The sequence below is a fragment of the Marmota marmota genome, unplaced genomic scaffold, assembly GCF_001458135.2.
Source record: "Marmota marmota marmota unplaced genomic scaffold, marMar, whole genome shotgun sequence".
NCBI classification, from domain to species: Eukaryota; Metazoa; Chordata; class Mammalia; order Rodentia; family Sciuridae; genus Marmota; species Marmota marmota.
In genome coordinates this window covers 4077843-4093633 of record NW_025999941.1, presented here as the reverse complement: position 1 = coordinate 4093633, position 15791 = coordinate 4077843, and the positions used below count along the sequence as shown (strand labels likewise).

Below are 15791 nucleotides of genomic sequence, written 5' to 3'. Positions count from 1 at the left end.
AATTCAAATGAACTAAACCTACAACATACACCAAGCAATGATGATATAAAATTCTACCCATTAAAATAAATTTGTAGTTCTGGACCCTTCTTCTCTTCTCTCCAAGTGGAGAGCCCAGCTAGAGGAACCTAGATCTCTTGTTCTCTTTAGAGTAAACTACCTTGGCTGAATTTTCACATAGTTCATAATGTTCACTTTTCTCACTAATACAATTTTTAATTGTTTAAATCCATTGAATCCATTAGATCAGAGGTTCTCTTTAATAAAAGCTGAACCTAATTAGTATTAAGCGTGAATCTCAGTCAATAACTTGTTATACTCAGTCACTGTTACTCTTTTATGCCTCTTAGAACTTATATAAATTATTACATATTATAAACTAAGTTCTTTTTAAAATATATTTTTATACCTTTATTTTATTTCTTTTTATGTGGTGCTGAGGATCGAACCACCCAGTGCCTCTCTCTCACATGCTAGGTGAGTGCACTACTGCTGAGCAACAACCACAGCCTATAAACTAAGTTCTTTTAAAAGGCATACATCTCTTCTCCAACAAATTCTATGTATTACAATATTTACTGCAATAAAAGACTAAACATTTGTAGAAATGAGGTTTTTTTTAACCCCACAAACTATTTAAGTTATAATAAGAACAAATAATAATTGAGGTACAGAAAATAAAGTATTGTTATTAAGAAAGCAAATTTCAATGAAAAGTTTTTAGAAGACATGCAAAACAGAACTATATTATTATTTTAAAATATTACTAATAAATATGTTTTTCTGCAGCTATTCTGGACAGATCTATAAAATAAATGACCAAAATGAGTGATCTGTGGGGACAATGAATACAAGACAAAACCCAAAGTGGTCAAAAAGAGAAGAAAGAAGGAAAAGAAGGGCAACATGCCTTTACCAGCATTTTACCTGTATCCCTGATTCGTGAAAGAAAGATTTGTGGTTGAAGCACTTTTGCCTTTCATCCTTTCTAACATAGTGAAATAAATGACAAATTGTCTTAATTAATTCATCAGCCTTTTATCAAACATCATCCTATGAAATTATGAGCTTGGAAGAGAGGTTCCCTTCATTAAGCAAGTTCATCATTTTCAAACAATCAGGTCAAGGAAGAACTATTAGCCGAAAGGCAGGATTCTGGGTCAGATGAAATCATATCTCATGGAAAAATTACTTTTTTTTTTTTGTTTGTTTGACTGGGGATTGAACCCAGGGGCGCTTAACCACTGAGCCACATCCCCAGCCTTTTTATATTTTATTGAGACAGGTTCTTGCTAAATTGCTTAGGGCCTTGATAAGTTGCTGATGCTGGTTGTAAACTTGTGATTCTCCCACCTCAGCTTCCTTAGTCATTGGGATTGCAGGAGTGTGCCACCATGTCTAGCTATAACTTCTAATTTTCATACAAGACACAAATTAGTGATCTCAAATTTATTAAAAAACTAGACAGGGAACACTTTTCTACAAACCTTGAACTTACAGACATTTATTTGAAGCACTCCTGATTCTCAAATGGTTTTATACATTTTAAACAGAGTGCCCAAAATAAAGGCAGAAACTCATGTCTGGCCAGACACTTATCAAGGACACACAATGTAATCACTAGCATAAGTGACAAAGGTTTGAGTAATTACAAAGTACACTTAATCATGGAGTATGATATCACACATTAATTACCATATGGCAAAAGGAAAGAGCTTATTAGGGCAATTAACAGTAGATATTCAATTTGCCTCTGGTCTACTTGGTGATAGAGAGTAGAAAAACAGAGACTTATGAAATAAAAAAGCTAATGATGAAAAGTAAGAGAAACTGAATATGAAAAACTAATTAATTCTAGGATTTTTGCCTACACTTAACTATTATTTCCTAGGGAGTCCTAAAAAAATTTCCTCCAAGCTTTAGAAATCAGTTTTGATTCAAGAGTAAAAGTTACTTCCCTTCCAGTCTAAATGTACTGATAGCTAATAGACTCAAATACAATGTCAGTTATATCATAATGTTATCAAATCATGCAGGTTAAAGATGATATTCCTTTGTCCCACTGTGATTTAAGACAACCCTGACATAATATATTTCTGTTGAAATTTTATTTTTTTCTCAGCCTTGTATTTTGTGTAAGATTTGGGGGCAATATTTGTTTTTTGTTGTTGTTGTTGTTGTTGTTTGTTTTTGTTTTAATTAGTTACACATGACAGTACAATGACCTTGACATATCATACATTTGAATCAGATGGGATATAATTTCTCATTATTCTGAATGTACAGGTTGCAGAATCACATTGGACATCCAGTCACGTATATATACATAGCAATAATAATGTCTATTTCATTCTACTGTCCTTCCTTCCCCCCCTTCCCATCACTTTTTTCTACCCAATCTAAGGTGATGCAATTCTTTTTTTCCTCACATCTTCATACATGTATTTTGTATAATGATGAGCAATATTTGTTTTATGTGCAGCAGTTAAAGACAGAATGGTTTGGAATTCACAGTTTTGCTAGGCTCTCTTTAAAGAATGGTGGTATAACCTGAAGTGGCCCAGGTTAGTGATTTTAATACTGGGATTGCTAAAGTGTTATTCTGTTAAAGATACAAAATTTAAAGAACTTTTAATACCTTTGTACATATATCTGGAACTATGTTCAGTTTAGGGATATTTCTATCATGTCATGGCCTGTCAGTTTTCAGTGTATCAGCATTTATCAGGTATCTAGCATTATTTTATGTTACAATCACCTTATTGAGATACATAAATTTTAAACTCATGAGTATAATCAAATACTTGCAGGAAAATTTAGAGAATATATTAAACAGTGGGTTTTTTTTTTGTTGTTGTTTTTTTTTTTGGTACCAGGGATTGAACTCACGGAGTGTTAACCACTGAGCCACATGTCCAGCACCTATTTTATATTTTATTTAGAGACAGAGTCTCATTGAGTTGCTTAGTACCTCACTGTTGCTGAGGCAGGCTGGCTTTGAACTCTCCATTCTACTGCCTCAGCCTCCTGAGCTGCTGGGATTACAGGCATGTGCCATCACACCGTGCTAAACAGTGATTTTTAATAAATGAACTGTTTCATGATATATAATTTTTAAAATGAGGTCTTATTTGCAGAGGTGAAAACTCATGATAAATTTTTTTCTTATATGTTACATACTTTAGAAGTATTTCATAGCTCATTGTAAAACACTACTTAAAATCTAGACATTTGGACACATTTCAAACTATAAACATGTTACCTAAATATACCAACATTAGTTTTTTGGTTGTTTTCATCAGTCCAATATATTTGCTAGGTTTTTAAACACCAGTGGAAGAAGTCATTTAAGAAGAAATTTCAAACTATAGGTAAAATTTTAGGAAGGAGCAAACAAAGATATTCTGTTCTACAGTAAACATTGCATTTCCAGATTTATGAGTTAGAGTTCTTAAGCTATAGCATTACAAAAGTATATTGAAAATCACTCATTTAAAACCATTTTACTTAGAAACTTCACAATAAAGTCTATAACCATATACATGACAGAATGATATTCTCCGTGTATCAAAAGTACCCAGGAATTTTTTAAAAAGCTGAGGTGCCTATCATGTATTCAATGATAGTTTCTACTACTGTGTCTTCAAGTTCATTCATCTTTTCTACCATAATGTTCAACCTGCTGTTATTTCCATCCAATTTAATTTTTATTTTAAATATTAGAGTTTTCATCTCTTGAAATTCGATGAAGGATCTACTTATAGATATGTATCTTTCACTTTTTTATTCTATTATTCTTACTTACATTTTAATACAAAGGCCAGGTATTATGTCTTTTAGGGAGTTTTCTCTAAAACTTCAAGTTCATGTAAAAAAAACTATCAGTTGTCTAACATGCAGTGCTCTACCCACAAAATGTGCCCAGACTCGGGGAGCGCATGGGTCTAAAGTAACCATAACTCCCTGCTTTCCTACCCTTCTTTGCAGTTAAGTTTGGACATGACAGAATTCTACTAAAGCAATTTGAGTCTATGTCTGCTAGAGGAAGCTGCAGGCAGAGTTTCTACTGTGCTTTATCCAAAAGGACAGGTATAGTCTGCACCAGTTGCTTGCATACATTTCCTGCTTTAAACTATCTACTAAAGTACTGAACAGCACACTAGCCATAACCACCACCTTGAGAATATTTTGCCATAAACATGAAGAAAGGATAAGAAATATAGAGGCCTTAATACTACCGAGTCACTGTCAGCAGCTGCTTAACTCTAGACTTATTACTTTAAGAAAAATTAATCTGATTTGTTTAGGCCACTGCTAGTTAAATTTCTGTTATTTATGGCCAAATCCACTCCTATTATCATGTCCAACATAATGCCCCCACAAGCTGCACACTATTCTAGCAATATTACACTATCCAAAACTAAGTTTACATATTTATATGTGAACACAATAATATGTATGAAAACATTAGTCACTATAGAAGCTATCCTGACTGAGTATCTATATTAACTTGAATAGGAAATAGAGTAAATATCAAAGACATAATATAAGTCTGCATTATTTCAAGTCTTACTTCTTTTCTCCTTCTGTCGTGCTGTGGAGGAATGGGAATATTTGTTATTTTACCCTGGGAGTTATGCTAGAGAAGTGAATGAGATCTGCCATTGAATAAGTTATCTATGATTGTATCAAATTTCTCAGCAAGTTGAGATATTCAGTTGTTACATATGGATGCTACATTTGGGATTGAAGCAGCTCATGATTAGCTAAAAGAGGTGACCTTCCAAGAATATCCTAGGATTTTGGACAGGCAAATAACAAAGCTGTATGATATGCTGTCAAAGGTCTTATATCACATAAGGCAACAATGTATGTACTCATTCATACTCATTAAGCATGGTTGTTTCATAAAGAAACATTAATAACTAAATGTAATACCATCCAGTCCACAAATATCCACTTTGAGCAAAAGAATATTAGAAGATAGTAGTGAAATAAAAATATTCTGTTCAAAGTTCTTCTCTAGTCTGGTGGAAAATGCAGCTTTGTTTTCCCCAACTGATTGGTGAAAATATGATAGTTCTTCATAATAATGATTTCCATTTCAAAAGAATTAAATTCAACTTTTAAAAAGATCCAAAAATATTGTCAGATTTGAGGTGAATACATTTGATTGTGGATGTTGAAATAGAGACAGCGCCTCATATTAAATATTCTTTCAATCCCTACATTTTCCTTAATTCCCCAGATATTACTGACAGTGTTTAAAATGTCTTCAAAGTGTTTAAGTTTTTTGAATGTTAACATATGTATTCATTAATAGCAATTACGTACATTGTAATTTTGCCCTCACATTTTTTGGCCTTATAAAATCAATATACATTCCAAGTGAGAAAAATTTTTAAAAAGTATTTAAAAAGATATATGTGGTGATAACAATGTTAAAATGTTTTCTAGTTTAAGTTTTATATGAAGCAAATATTATTTCTGAAAGAATGAAAATAAATACAGCATATGTGAGTTTTGATTCTGATTTCTCTTTTAAAATATAAGCATTCTTTCATGTGGTTAGTCTTCAAATTAGCACATAATTTTGGTGTCATATTTTAAATTATTTCATTTTAATATTATTTCCTCTATTATTATATTCCCTATTATTGGAAATATATTAATTCTCATTTCATATCATTAACGATCCTGGAAAAAATCTCTCACAGCCTTTATTTAAGATTTTTATATTCTTAGTGGAATCATGGATCAAAGAAGTCAATTTATCAGGTTCTGACTCACTTTCCCAATTGCCTCCACAATTGATTATATTAACAGTTGGTAAAATTTTTATCTAATCCTTATTAATCTCAATGAAAATTATTTTTAAAAATTTGTTATTTCTTTAAATATTTTAACAGCTACCCACTATATTTAATGTCCATTGTTAATTATTCCCTATGATTTGTCAGCTCACTTTATATTTCTATTAATGGGATAGTGGTTTCTTCCTAATTTAAGAGATTCTTTGTTTTAAAATAATAAGAATTTGGTTTTAACTCATATGCAGCAAAATGAAATTAAACCCCATCTCTCACCCTACCCAAAAATCAACTCAAAGTGGATCAAAGACTTAGGCACAAGAACAGAGACTCTGTGCCTAATAGAAGAAAAAGTAGGCCCAAATCTTCACCATGTTAGCTTAGGAATTGACTTCCTTAAGATGACTCCCAAAGTCAAGAAGTAAAATCAAGAATCAATAAATGGGATGGATTCAAACTAAAAAGCTTCTTCTGAGTAAAGGAAACAATCAAGAACATGGAGAAACAGCCTACAGAGAATAGGAGAAAATCTTTGCCACATGCACCTCAGATACAGCATTAATCTCCAGGATATATAAAGAATTCAAAAAACTTAGTGCCAAAAACAAAAACAAAACAAAAAAACAGATGACCCAATAAATAAATGGGTTAAGGAACTAAACAGACACTTCACACAAGAAGATATACAGGGCTAGGGCTGTAGCTCAATAGCAGAGCGCTTGGCTAGCATGCGTGAGGCACTGGGTTTGATCCTTAGCACCGCATAAAAACTAAACAAATAAAGGCATGCTGTCCATCTACAACTATAAAATTTTTAAAAAGACAAAATACAATCTCTAGAAATTAGAGAAATGCAAATTAAAACTACACTGAGAATTCTATTTCACTCCAGTCAGAATGGCAATTAACAAGAATACAAGCAACAATAAACATTGGCAAGGACATGGGGGAAAGGTACACTCATACATTGCTAGTGGGAATGTAAATTGGTGCAATCATTAAGGAAATTGGTATGGAAATTCCTCAGAAAACTCTGAATGGAACTATCATTTGATTCAGCTATCCCACTCCTTGGTTTATACCCAAAGATCTTATAATCAGCATACTACAGTGACTACATCAATGTTTATAGCAGCTCAACTCATGATAGCTAATCTATGAAATCAACCTAAGTGCCCTTCAACAGATGAATATATGAAGAAAATGTGGTACATATACATGATGGAATATTACTCGGCCTTAAAAGAATGAAATTATGACATTTGCTGGTAAATAGATAGAGCTGGAAAATATTATGCTAAGTGAAATAAGTGAATCCCACAGAACCAAAGGCCAAATGTTTCCTCTCATATGCAGACACTAATTCACAATAAGGGGACGTGACTAGGGAAGAATAGAGGTACTTTGGATTACACTGAGGGGAGTGAAGCGGGGCGGTGAGGGCAAGAAGGATAGTAGAATGAATTGGACATTATTACCTAATATCATATATGAGTACATGACCAGTGTAATTCTACATCATGTACAATCAGAAGAATGAGAAATTATACTCCATTATATATAATGTGTCAAAATGCTTTCTACTGTCACGTATAAATAATCAGAACTAATAAAAAAATTTGGTGTTCATTCTGTTATATATTTTCTTTGTATATGTTGATTTTTTTAAACTAGTTTGCATTTGCACTGAATTTTACTAAATTGAAATTTTGGAGCAGTCAAATTTCAAATTTATTCTCTCAGTTATCTTTTACTAACAATCATAGAAAATCTATGATCATGAGGAGACAGGTTATTCACTCATGTTTTCTATTAATTATTTTCTGTACTTACAACTCAGTATTCCTCAAAGTAATAAATTTTCAGTGCCCTGTATTTTGAATCACTAGATCCTTGCATTGATTTGTGATCTTTCTTTCATTTGTTTTTACTTCATTTCCATCCATTGTTCTATGCAAAAATTATTTACCTAATGCTTACCACATGCCAGATTCTGTTAGGGAATAATCTAAGATACATTAATAAACAAAAAAGTCAAACTTCTTGCCATCATGGACCTTACACACCAAAATTCAAAATAATTTTACGTCAGTTAAGAGTTAAATGTTGGGGCTGGGATTGTGGCTCAGTGGTAGATGGCTCGCCTCACACGTGTGAGACCCTGGGTTCGATCCTCAGCACTGCATAAAAAAAATAAATAAGTGAAATAAAGGTATTGTGTTGAACTACAACTAAAAAAATAAATATTAAGAAAAAGGGTTAAATGTTTTATTAATTTCTTTCAATACTTTTGTTTTGAAGTATATTTTTATATTATTATTGTTACTTCTGTGTTCCTTTTAACAAGCTAACTAATTTACTTGAGCTGTCTCAAGCAGTATATAGTTGTATATTGTCTATAAAGTTTAGACACTCTGCCTTTTATTATGTGAACTTAAAACATTTATTTATAGTATTATACCTATTGAGTTTGTCATCTTTTATCCTTGTTTGTAAGGATTGTTATTTTATTTTGTTATTCTTATTACTAGTACTTCACCACTCCTATTGGAAGCAAGGCATTTTCCACTAAGCATCTTAAAAATTATTAACAATGAACATTAATTGAGTGTTTACAATGTGCCATGTATTATACTCTGGATGATTTTTCTCATTTAGCGTTCACAATCCTATTGCACTGATACTATTTTACAAGGAATTTTAAAACCATAAACTTAGTGATTACAAATACCAATGAAAGTGAATAGAAATAACATAGTATATCTGAATTCTTCCATATGTACTGCTGAATTACACAGACTTTTTTTTTTTTATTTTGGTAGAATGGATTAATAAACTCAGGGGACTTAACCACTGAGCCACATCACCAGCCCTTTTTTTCTTTTTTTATTTAGAAAAAGGGTCTCAATGAGTTGATGAGGTTGGCCTTGAACATGCAATCCTCCTGCCTCAGCCTCCCAAGCCCTGAGATTACAGGTGTGCACCAATGCACCCACCAGAATGACATAAACTTTTATACACCATTTTTACTTTAAATTACTTACTAGGATTAACAGATCTAATATAACAATATTTAAAATAGTTTTTACTGCTCTTCAGTTTTTTCAGCTCTTCTTTGACAATTGCATTCCTTCATATAGACTTAATTATATTGAACTAGTTATATTTCTTTTTAGCAGTCCTCTTACACTTGCTTTCCCCTTGCTCAATTTTTATTTACCTTTCATTGGTAAAACCATGATTTTACCTAGAAGGCATGTGGATGGTACCATACCTAAATTTAAACAGATGTGACTAACTTTTCCTACTTGGCTTTTGATTAGGCTAAAATACATAGTCACTTTGTCAGTAAAGATTCTCTTTTTGCAAAATTACTAATAAGCTTTTTATTTTAGTAGGTCAATGTTAAGATTCACATAACAGATATTTCTCTTTTTCTTATTTTGTATCCAGCAGTCTGATTTCTATGAGGCCACCATTGGACTTGGACAGGAAGATTTAAGCTTAAAGATATAGCTTATTATTTTAGCTATGCATGTACTGTTGGCACATTCTATATAGAATATTCTGAGCTTAATCCTAGTTTTTGAGATCTGACGGCCTTAGGCTCTGCAGTGACCTTGATTTTTCTATTACTTCCTTAACAGGCATGTTAAGTCAGCTTATATCACTGTGACAAATACCTGAGAAATACAACTTAAAGGAGGAAAAATTTATTTTAGCTCAGGAGTTCAGAGATTCAGTCCATGGTTGGCTGGTTCTATTGCTTACAATCAAGAAAAGGCAGTACATCATGGTGGAAAGGCTTAGTGGAACAAAGCTGTTCATATTATGGCAGCTGGGAAGCAGAGAGCAAGCATGTGGAAGGGACTGGGGACAAGATATTCTCAAGGGTATGCCCACAAGATCCTATTTGCTCCAACTAGGTTCCACCTTCTACAGTTTCCACAATTTCCCAAGAGTCCATCAGCTATGACTCCCTAATGGATTAATCCCCTCATGAAGTTAGAGCCCTCATGATCCAGTTGCTTCCCCAAATCCTAACTCTGAACACTGCTCTATTGGGAACCAAGTATTCATTCAACATATGAGCTTTTGGGGGTACATTTCAAATCTAAACCATATACCAGATTAGTTAACAAAAATCCTCTAATTTACCTTCCTAGTCTTTGAAGCTAATCTGATGAAGCTGAATTTGATCCAGTCTGACACACAATGCATTCAATTGCCTTAGTTTTCTACCACACTTAGTCCTACTCAAAATAGAATGTGAATGTAAGCATGAGTTCAAAGCCCCACTCAGCTCCTTAGCAGCTGTTTAATATAAACAAACTATGGTAAGCCTTCATTTCCTCATCTAAAAAATGAGAATATGGAGATCTGCCTTGCAGACCTTCTTAGTAACCAGGGCCAGGGCTCAAGGTAGACCCGGGTCTATCCTGCCATTGGCAGACACACATGGGAGCTCAGGCTCGGCCAACGATGGCCTCCACCCACTGGCAGACCCCCATCAGAGGTCAGGCCTGGCTGAGACCCACCTCGATGACCGGCATAGGAACCAGGGTGCAGGGTAGGCCTGGATCTGCCCTTCCCCACACACCACCTGGGAGCCCAAGTCTAACCCACTTCCATCTTGAGTCACTGAAACCATCCCCATAGCCTGCCCCATGCACTAACCTCCACCCTGGGACAAGAGATAGGGCCTAGAAGCAGCTGCATCTTGGAGCAGGCATATCAAAGCCAGTGTAAGGCCCACCCTTTCAGCCCCATCTCTGAAAGACTTTGTATCCATCCTGGGGCACCTCCACTGCTATCCCCCAACTTACCTTCTGCTACTGCCACCAACACATATAGTTGCAGCAGCATCCATCCTGGGATACTGGAAGGGTCTGGAAGCCCAACACTAAGGTGAGATAGAGGAATCTGCACAGATACTACAAGATTATGGGGTAGAAACTGTAAAATATCAGATCCAAAATGCAAGAAAGGAAATCTCATAGACAAAATGAAAACTCAAGGGAGTAAAGTACCCCAAACAAACCAGGATACTACAATACCAGAACCCAAGGACTGTGCAGTTGATAAAAATGTCAGAGAAGGAGTTCAGAATATTCAAAGTTAAAATGATTTGTGAATTGAAGAATGACCTAAATGAGCAAATACAGGCAAAAATGGAACACTCCAATGAGCAAATATAGACAACCGCTAACGACACTAATAAACAAGGGAGGAAATATACGCATCAACTGATGACACCAACAAAGGAAAAAGGGAGCAAATATAGGTAGCAAAAGATTAATTCAAGAAAGAGAGATTCTAAAAAAAAAAAAAATCAGAAATCCTTAAAATGAAGAAAAAAATAAACCAAATAAAAAACTCAATAGAAAGCATCACAAACAGACTAGATCACTTGGAAGACAGAAAGTCAGATAATGAAGACAAATTATACAATCTGGAAAATAAAGTTGACCACATAATTGATAAGATTGAAGGTGATAAGAAACCATCAGCAGAACATCCAAGAATTATGGGATAACATCAAAAGACTAAATCAAAGAGTTATTGGGATAGAGGATGGCACAGAGTTTCAAACCAAAGGAATGCACAATCTCTTCAATGAGGTAATATCAGAAAATTTCCCAAACATGCAGAATGAATTGGAAAATCAAACACAATAGGCTTATAGGACACCAAACATACAAAATTACAACAGATCTACAACAAGGCACATTTAACGAAAATGCCTAACATAAAGAATAAGGATAGAATCTTTAGACTACAAGAGAGAGGAATCAGATCACATAGATCAGCAGATTTTTCAACCCAGAACCTCAAAGCCAGGAGATCATGAAACAACATATACCAAGTGCTGAAAGAAAATGGATGCCAACCAAAAATCTTATATCCAAGAAATTAAGCTTTAGATTTGATGCTGAAATAAAAACTTTCAATGATAAACAAAAGTTAAGAGAATTTACAAGTAGAAAGCCTGCAATACAGAACATCCTCGGCAAAAAATACCATAACGAGGAATTGAAAAACAATGAAAATCAGCAAAGGAAAGTATTACACTAAAGGATAAACTAATCAAAGGAGAAACCAAGTTAAATACCAAACATAAACAAAAATGGCTGGGAATACAAATCATATCTCAATAATAAACATTAATGTTCATGGCCTAAACTCACCAATCAAAAGACAGACTGGCAGACTGGATTAAAAAAAAAAAATACCCAGCAAAATACTACCTCCAAGAGACTCAACTCATAGGAAAAGACATCCACAAACTGAAGGTCAAAGTTTGGGAAAAATCATACCACTCACATGGTCTGCAGAAGCAAGCAGGGGTTTCCATTCTCATATCAAATAAAGTAGACTTTAAGTGAAAGTTAATCAAAAGGGATAAAGAAGGACACTACATACTGCTCAAGGGAAGCATACACCAACAAGACTTAACAATTATAAATATATATGCCCCCCAAAATGGAGCATCTACATTCATCAAACAAATTTTTCTCAAGTTCAAGAGTCAAATAGAGCACAACATAATAATTCTGGGTGACTTTAACACTCCTCTTTCACCACTGGATAGATTTTCCAAACAAAAGCTGAAAAAAAGAAAGAAAAGAACTCAATATTCAATTCATAACTTAGACTTAACTGACATATATAGAATAATTCATCCATCAATGAGCAAATACACTAAGCAATTTTATTTAATTCACACACACACACACATATATATATATACATACATATAAAATATATATTGAGTTATAACAGAAATATATAGCATGATTCATCCCTCAATGAGCAAATACACTTTCTTCTCAGCAGCACATGGAACCTTCTCTAAAATAGACCATATATTGTGCCACAAAGCAACTCTTAGCAAATATAAAAAAGTAGAGATACTAACCTGCATTCTATCAGATCATACTGGAATGAAATTAGAAATCAATGATAAAATAAAAAATAAAAATTACTCCAACACCCAGAGACTAAATAATATGCTACTGAATGAACAATGGGTTGCAAAAAAGACATCCAGAGGAGATTAAAGTATTCTAAGATGTGAATGAGGACACTAATAGGACATAATCAAACTCTCTGGGACACTATGAAGGCAGTACTAAGAGGAAAGTTCACTGCATGGAGTTCATTCCTTAAAACAAATAAATGACCTAACATTGCATCTCAAAGCCTAGAAAAAAGAAAAACAGATCAACACCAAAAGCAGTAAAGACAGAAAATAACTAAAATCAGAGCTTAAATCGATGAAAGTGGTACAGAAGAAACAACTGAAACAATAGACAAAACAAAAAGTTGGTTCTTTGAAAAAACAAATAAAATTGATAGAAACCTTAGCCTAATGAAGAGAAAGAGAGAGAAAGCTCAAATTACTAACATATGCGATAAAAAAGAAATTATCACGATGGACACTACAGAAATATAGAAGGTGATTATAAATTGAAAACTTGTACTCCAATAAAATAGACAATATCAAAGGCATCTACAAATTTCTAGAGTCATATGATTTGCCCAAATTGAATCAGGATGATATACACAATTTAAACAGATCAATTTCAAGTGATGAAATAGAAGAAGCCAACCAACCAAAAAAAGCCCAGGACCAGATGGATGCACAGCTGAGTTCTACAAGATCTTTAAAGAACTAATACCAGTACTCTTCAATTTATTTCATGAAATAGAAAAAGAGGGAGCACTTCCAGACTCATTCTACAAGGTCAATATCACCCTGATTCCAAAACCAGGCAAAGGCACATCAAAGAAAGAAAATTTCAGACCAATCTCTCTAATGAACATAGATGCAAAAATTCTTAATAAAATCCTGGCAAATCTAATACAAAAACATATCAAAAAGATAGTGCCCCACGATCAACTGGGGTTCATCCCAGGGATGCAAAGGTTGGTTCAACATATAGAAATCAATAAATGTAATTCATCACATCAATAGACTTAAAGATAAGAAGATGCAGATCAACAGATGCAGAAGAAGCATTTGACAAAATAAAGCACCTCTTCATGTTCAAAACACTAGAAAAACTAGGGATAACAGGAACATATCTCAACATTGTAAAAGCTATCTATGCTAAACCCCAGGCAACATCATTCTACATGGAGAAAAATTGAAAGCCTTCCCTCAAAACTGGAACAAGACAGGGATGCCCTCTTTCACCACTACTATTTAACATAGTTCTTGAAACTCTAGCCAGAGCAATTAGACAGACAAAAGAAATTAAAGAGAGATGGATAGGAAAAGAAGGACTCAAATTATCACTATTTGCCAATGGTATGATTCTATACTTAGAAGATCCAAAAAATTCCACCAGAAGACTCCTAGAACTAATAAATGAATTTGGCAAAGTAGCAGGTCATAAAATCAACACCCATACGTCAAAGGCATTTCTGTACATCAATACTTCTGAAAGAGAAACTACGAAAACTTCCCCTTTTACAATAGCCTTAAAAAAATAAGTAAATAAAACATAAAATACGTGGGAATCAACTTAATGAAAGAGGTGAAAGACCTCTACAATGAAAGTTACAGAACGCTAAAGAAAAGAAATTAAAGAAGACCTTAGAAGATGGAACGATCTCCCTTGTTCTTGGATAGGCAGAATTAATACTGTCAAAATGACCGTACTACCAAAAGCACTATACAGATTTCATGCAATTCCAATCAAAATCCAAATGGCATTCCTCATAGAAACAGAAAAAACAGCCATGAAGGTCATCTGGAAAAATAAGGGACCCAGAATAGCTAAAGCAATCCTTAGCAAGAAGAGTAAAGCAGGTGGCATCACTACACTAGACCATAAACTACACTACAGAACAATAGTAACAAATACGGCATAATACTGGCACCAAAATATTGGCACTTGTACACCAATGGTACAGAATAGAGGACACAGAGACCAACCCACATAAATACAGTTATCTCATATTAGACAAAGGTGCCAAACACATATAATGGAGAAAGGATAGCCTCTTCCACAAATGGTGCTGGGAAAACTGGAAATCCATATGCAACAAAATGAAATTAAGCCCCTATTTCTCATCATGCACAAAACTCAACACTAAGTGGATCAATGACCTAGGAATTAAACCAGAGACCCTGCACCTAATAGAAGAAACAGTAGACCCAAATCTTCATCATGTCAGATTAGGCCCTGACTTCCTTAGTAAGACTCCTATAGAACAAGAAATAAAATCAAGACTCAATTAATGGGATGGAGTCAAACTAAAAAGCTTTTTCTCAGCAAAAGAAACAATCAGTGAGGTGAACAGACAGCCTCAGAATGGGAGCAAATTTTCACCACACGCACATCAGATAGAGCACTAATCCCCAGGATACATAAAGAACTCAAAAATCTTAACACCAAAACCACAAATAACCCAATCGATAAATGGGCCAAGGAATTGAACAGACACTTCTTAGAAGATGATATATAATCAATCAACAAATATATGAAAAAATGTTCAACATCTCTAGCAATTAGAGAAATGCAAATCAAAACTACTCTTAAGATTTCATCTCACTCCAGTCAGAATGGCAGCTATTAAGAATACAAACAACAATAAGTGCTGGTGAGGATGTGGGAAGAAAGGCACACTCCTATACTGCTGGTGGGACTGCAAATTGGTGCAACCAAAATATGGAAAGCAGTATTGAGATTCCTTGGAAAACTTGGAATGGAACCACCATTTGACCCAGCTATCCCACTCCTCTGTCTATACCCAAAGGACTTCAAAAAAGCATACTATAGTAACGCAGCCACATCAATGTTTATAGCAGCACCATTCACAATAGCTAAATTGTACAACCAACCTAGATGCCCTTCAGTAGATGAATAAATGGATTAAAAAACTGTGGTATATATACACAATGCAATATTACTCAGCATTAAAAGAGAACAATATCATGGCATTTGCAGGTAAATGGATGGAGTTGGAGAA

The 15791-nt window shown here is 34.1% G+C and overlaps 1 protein-coding gene across 1 annotated transcript in view; it reads right to left on the bottom strand.

The window, feature by feature from the left end:
- The window catches only part of Tbc1d5 (TBC1 domain family member 5), a 454552-nt gene that overhangs the window by 189001 nt on the left and 249760 nt on the right, over positions 1 to 15791 (bottom strand). The window contains exons 13-14 of the mRNA XM_048801010.1: positions 14279 to 14283; positions 245 to 257 (exon numbers count right to left, since the gene is read on the bottom strand). Coding sequence (XP_048656967.1) covers positions 245 to 257; positions 14279 to 14283 — 18 coding nt within the window. The remainder of the gene's footprint in view (positions 1 to 244; positions 258 to 14278; positions 14284 to 15791) is intronic.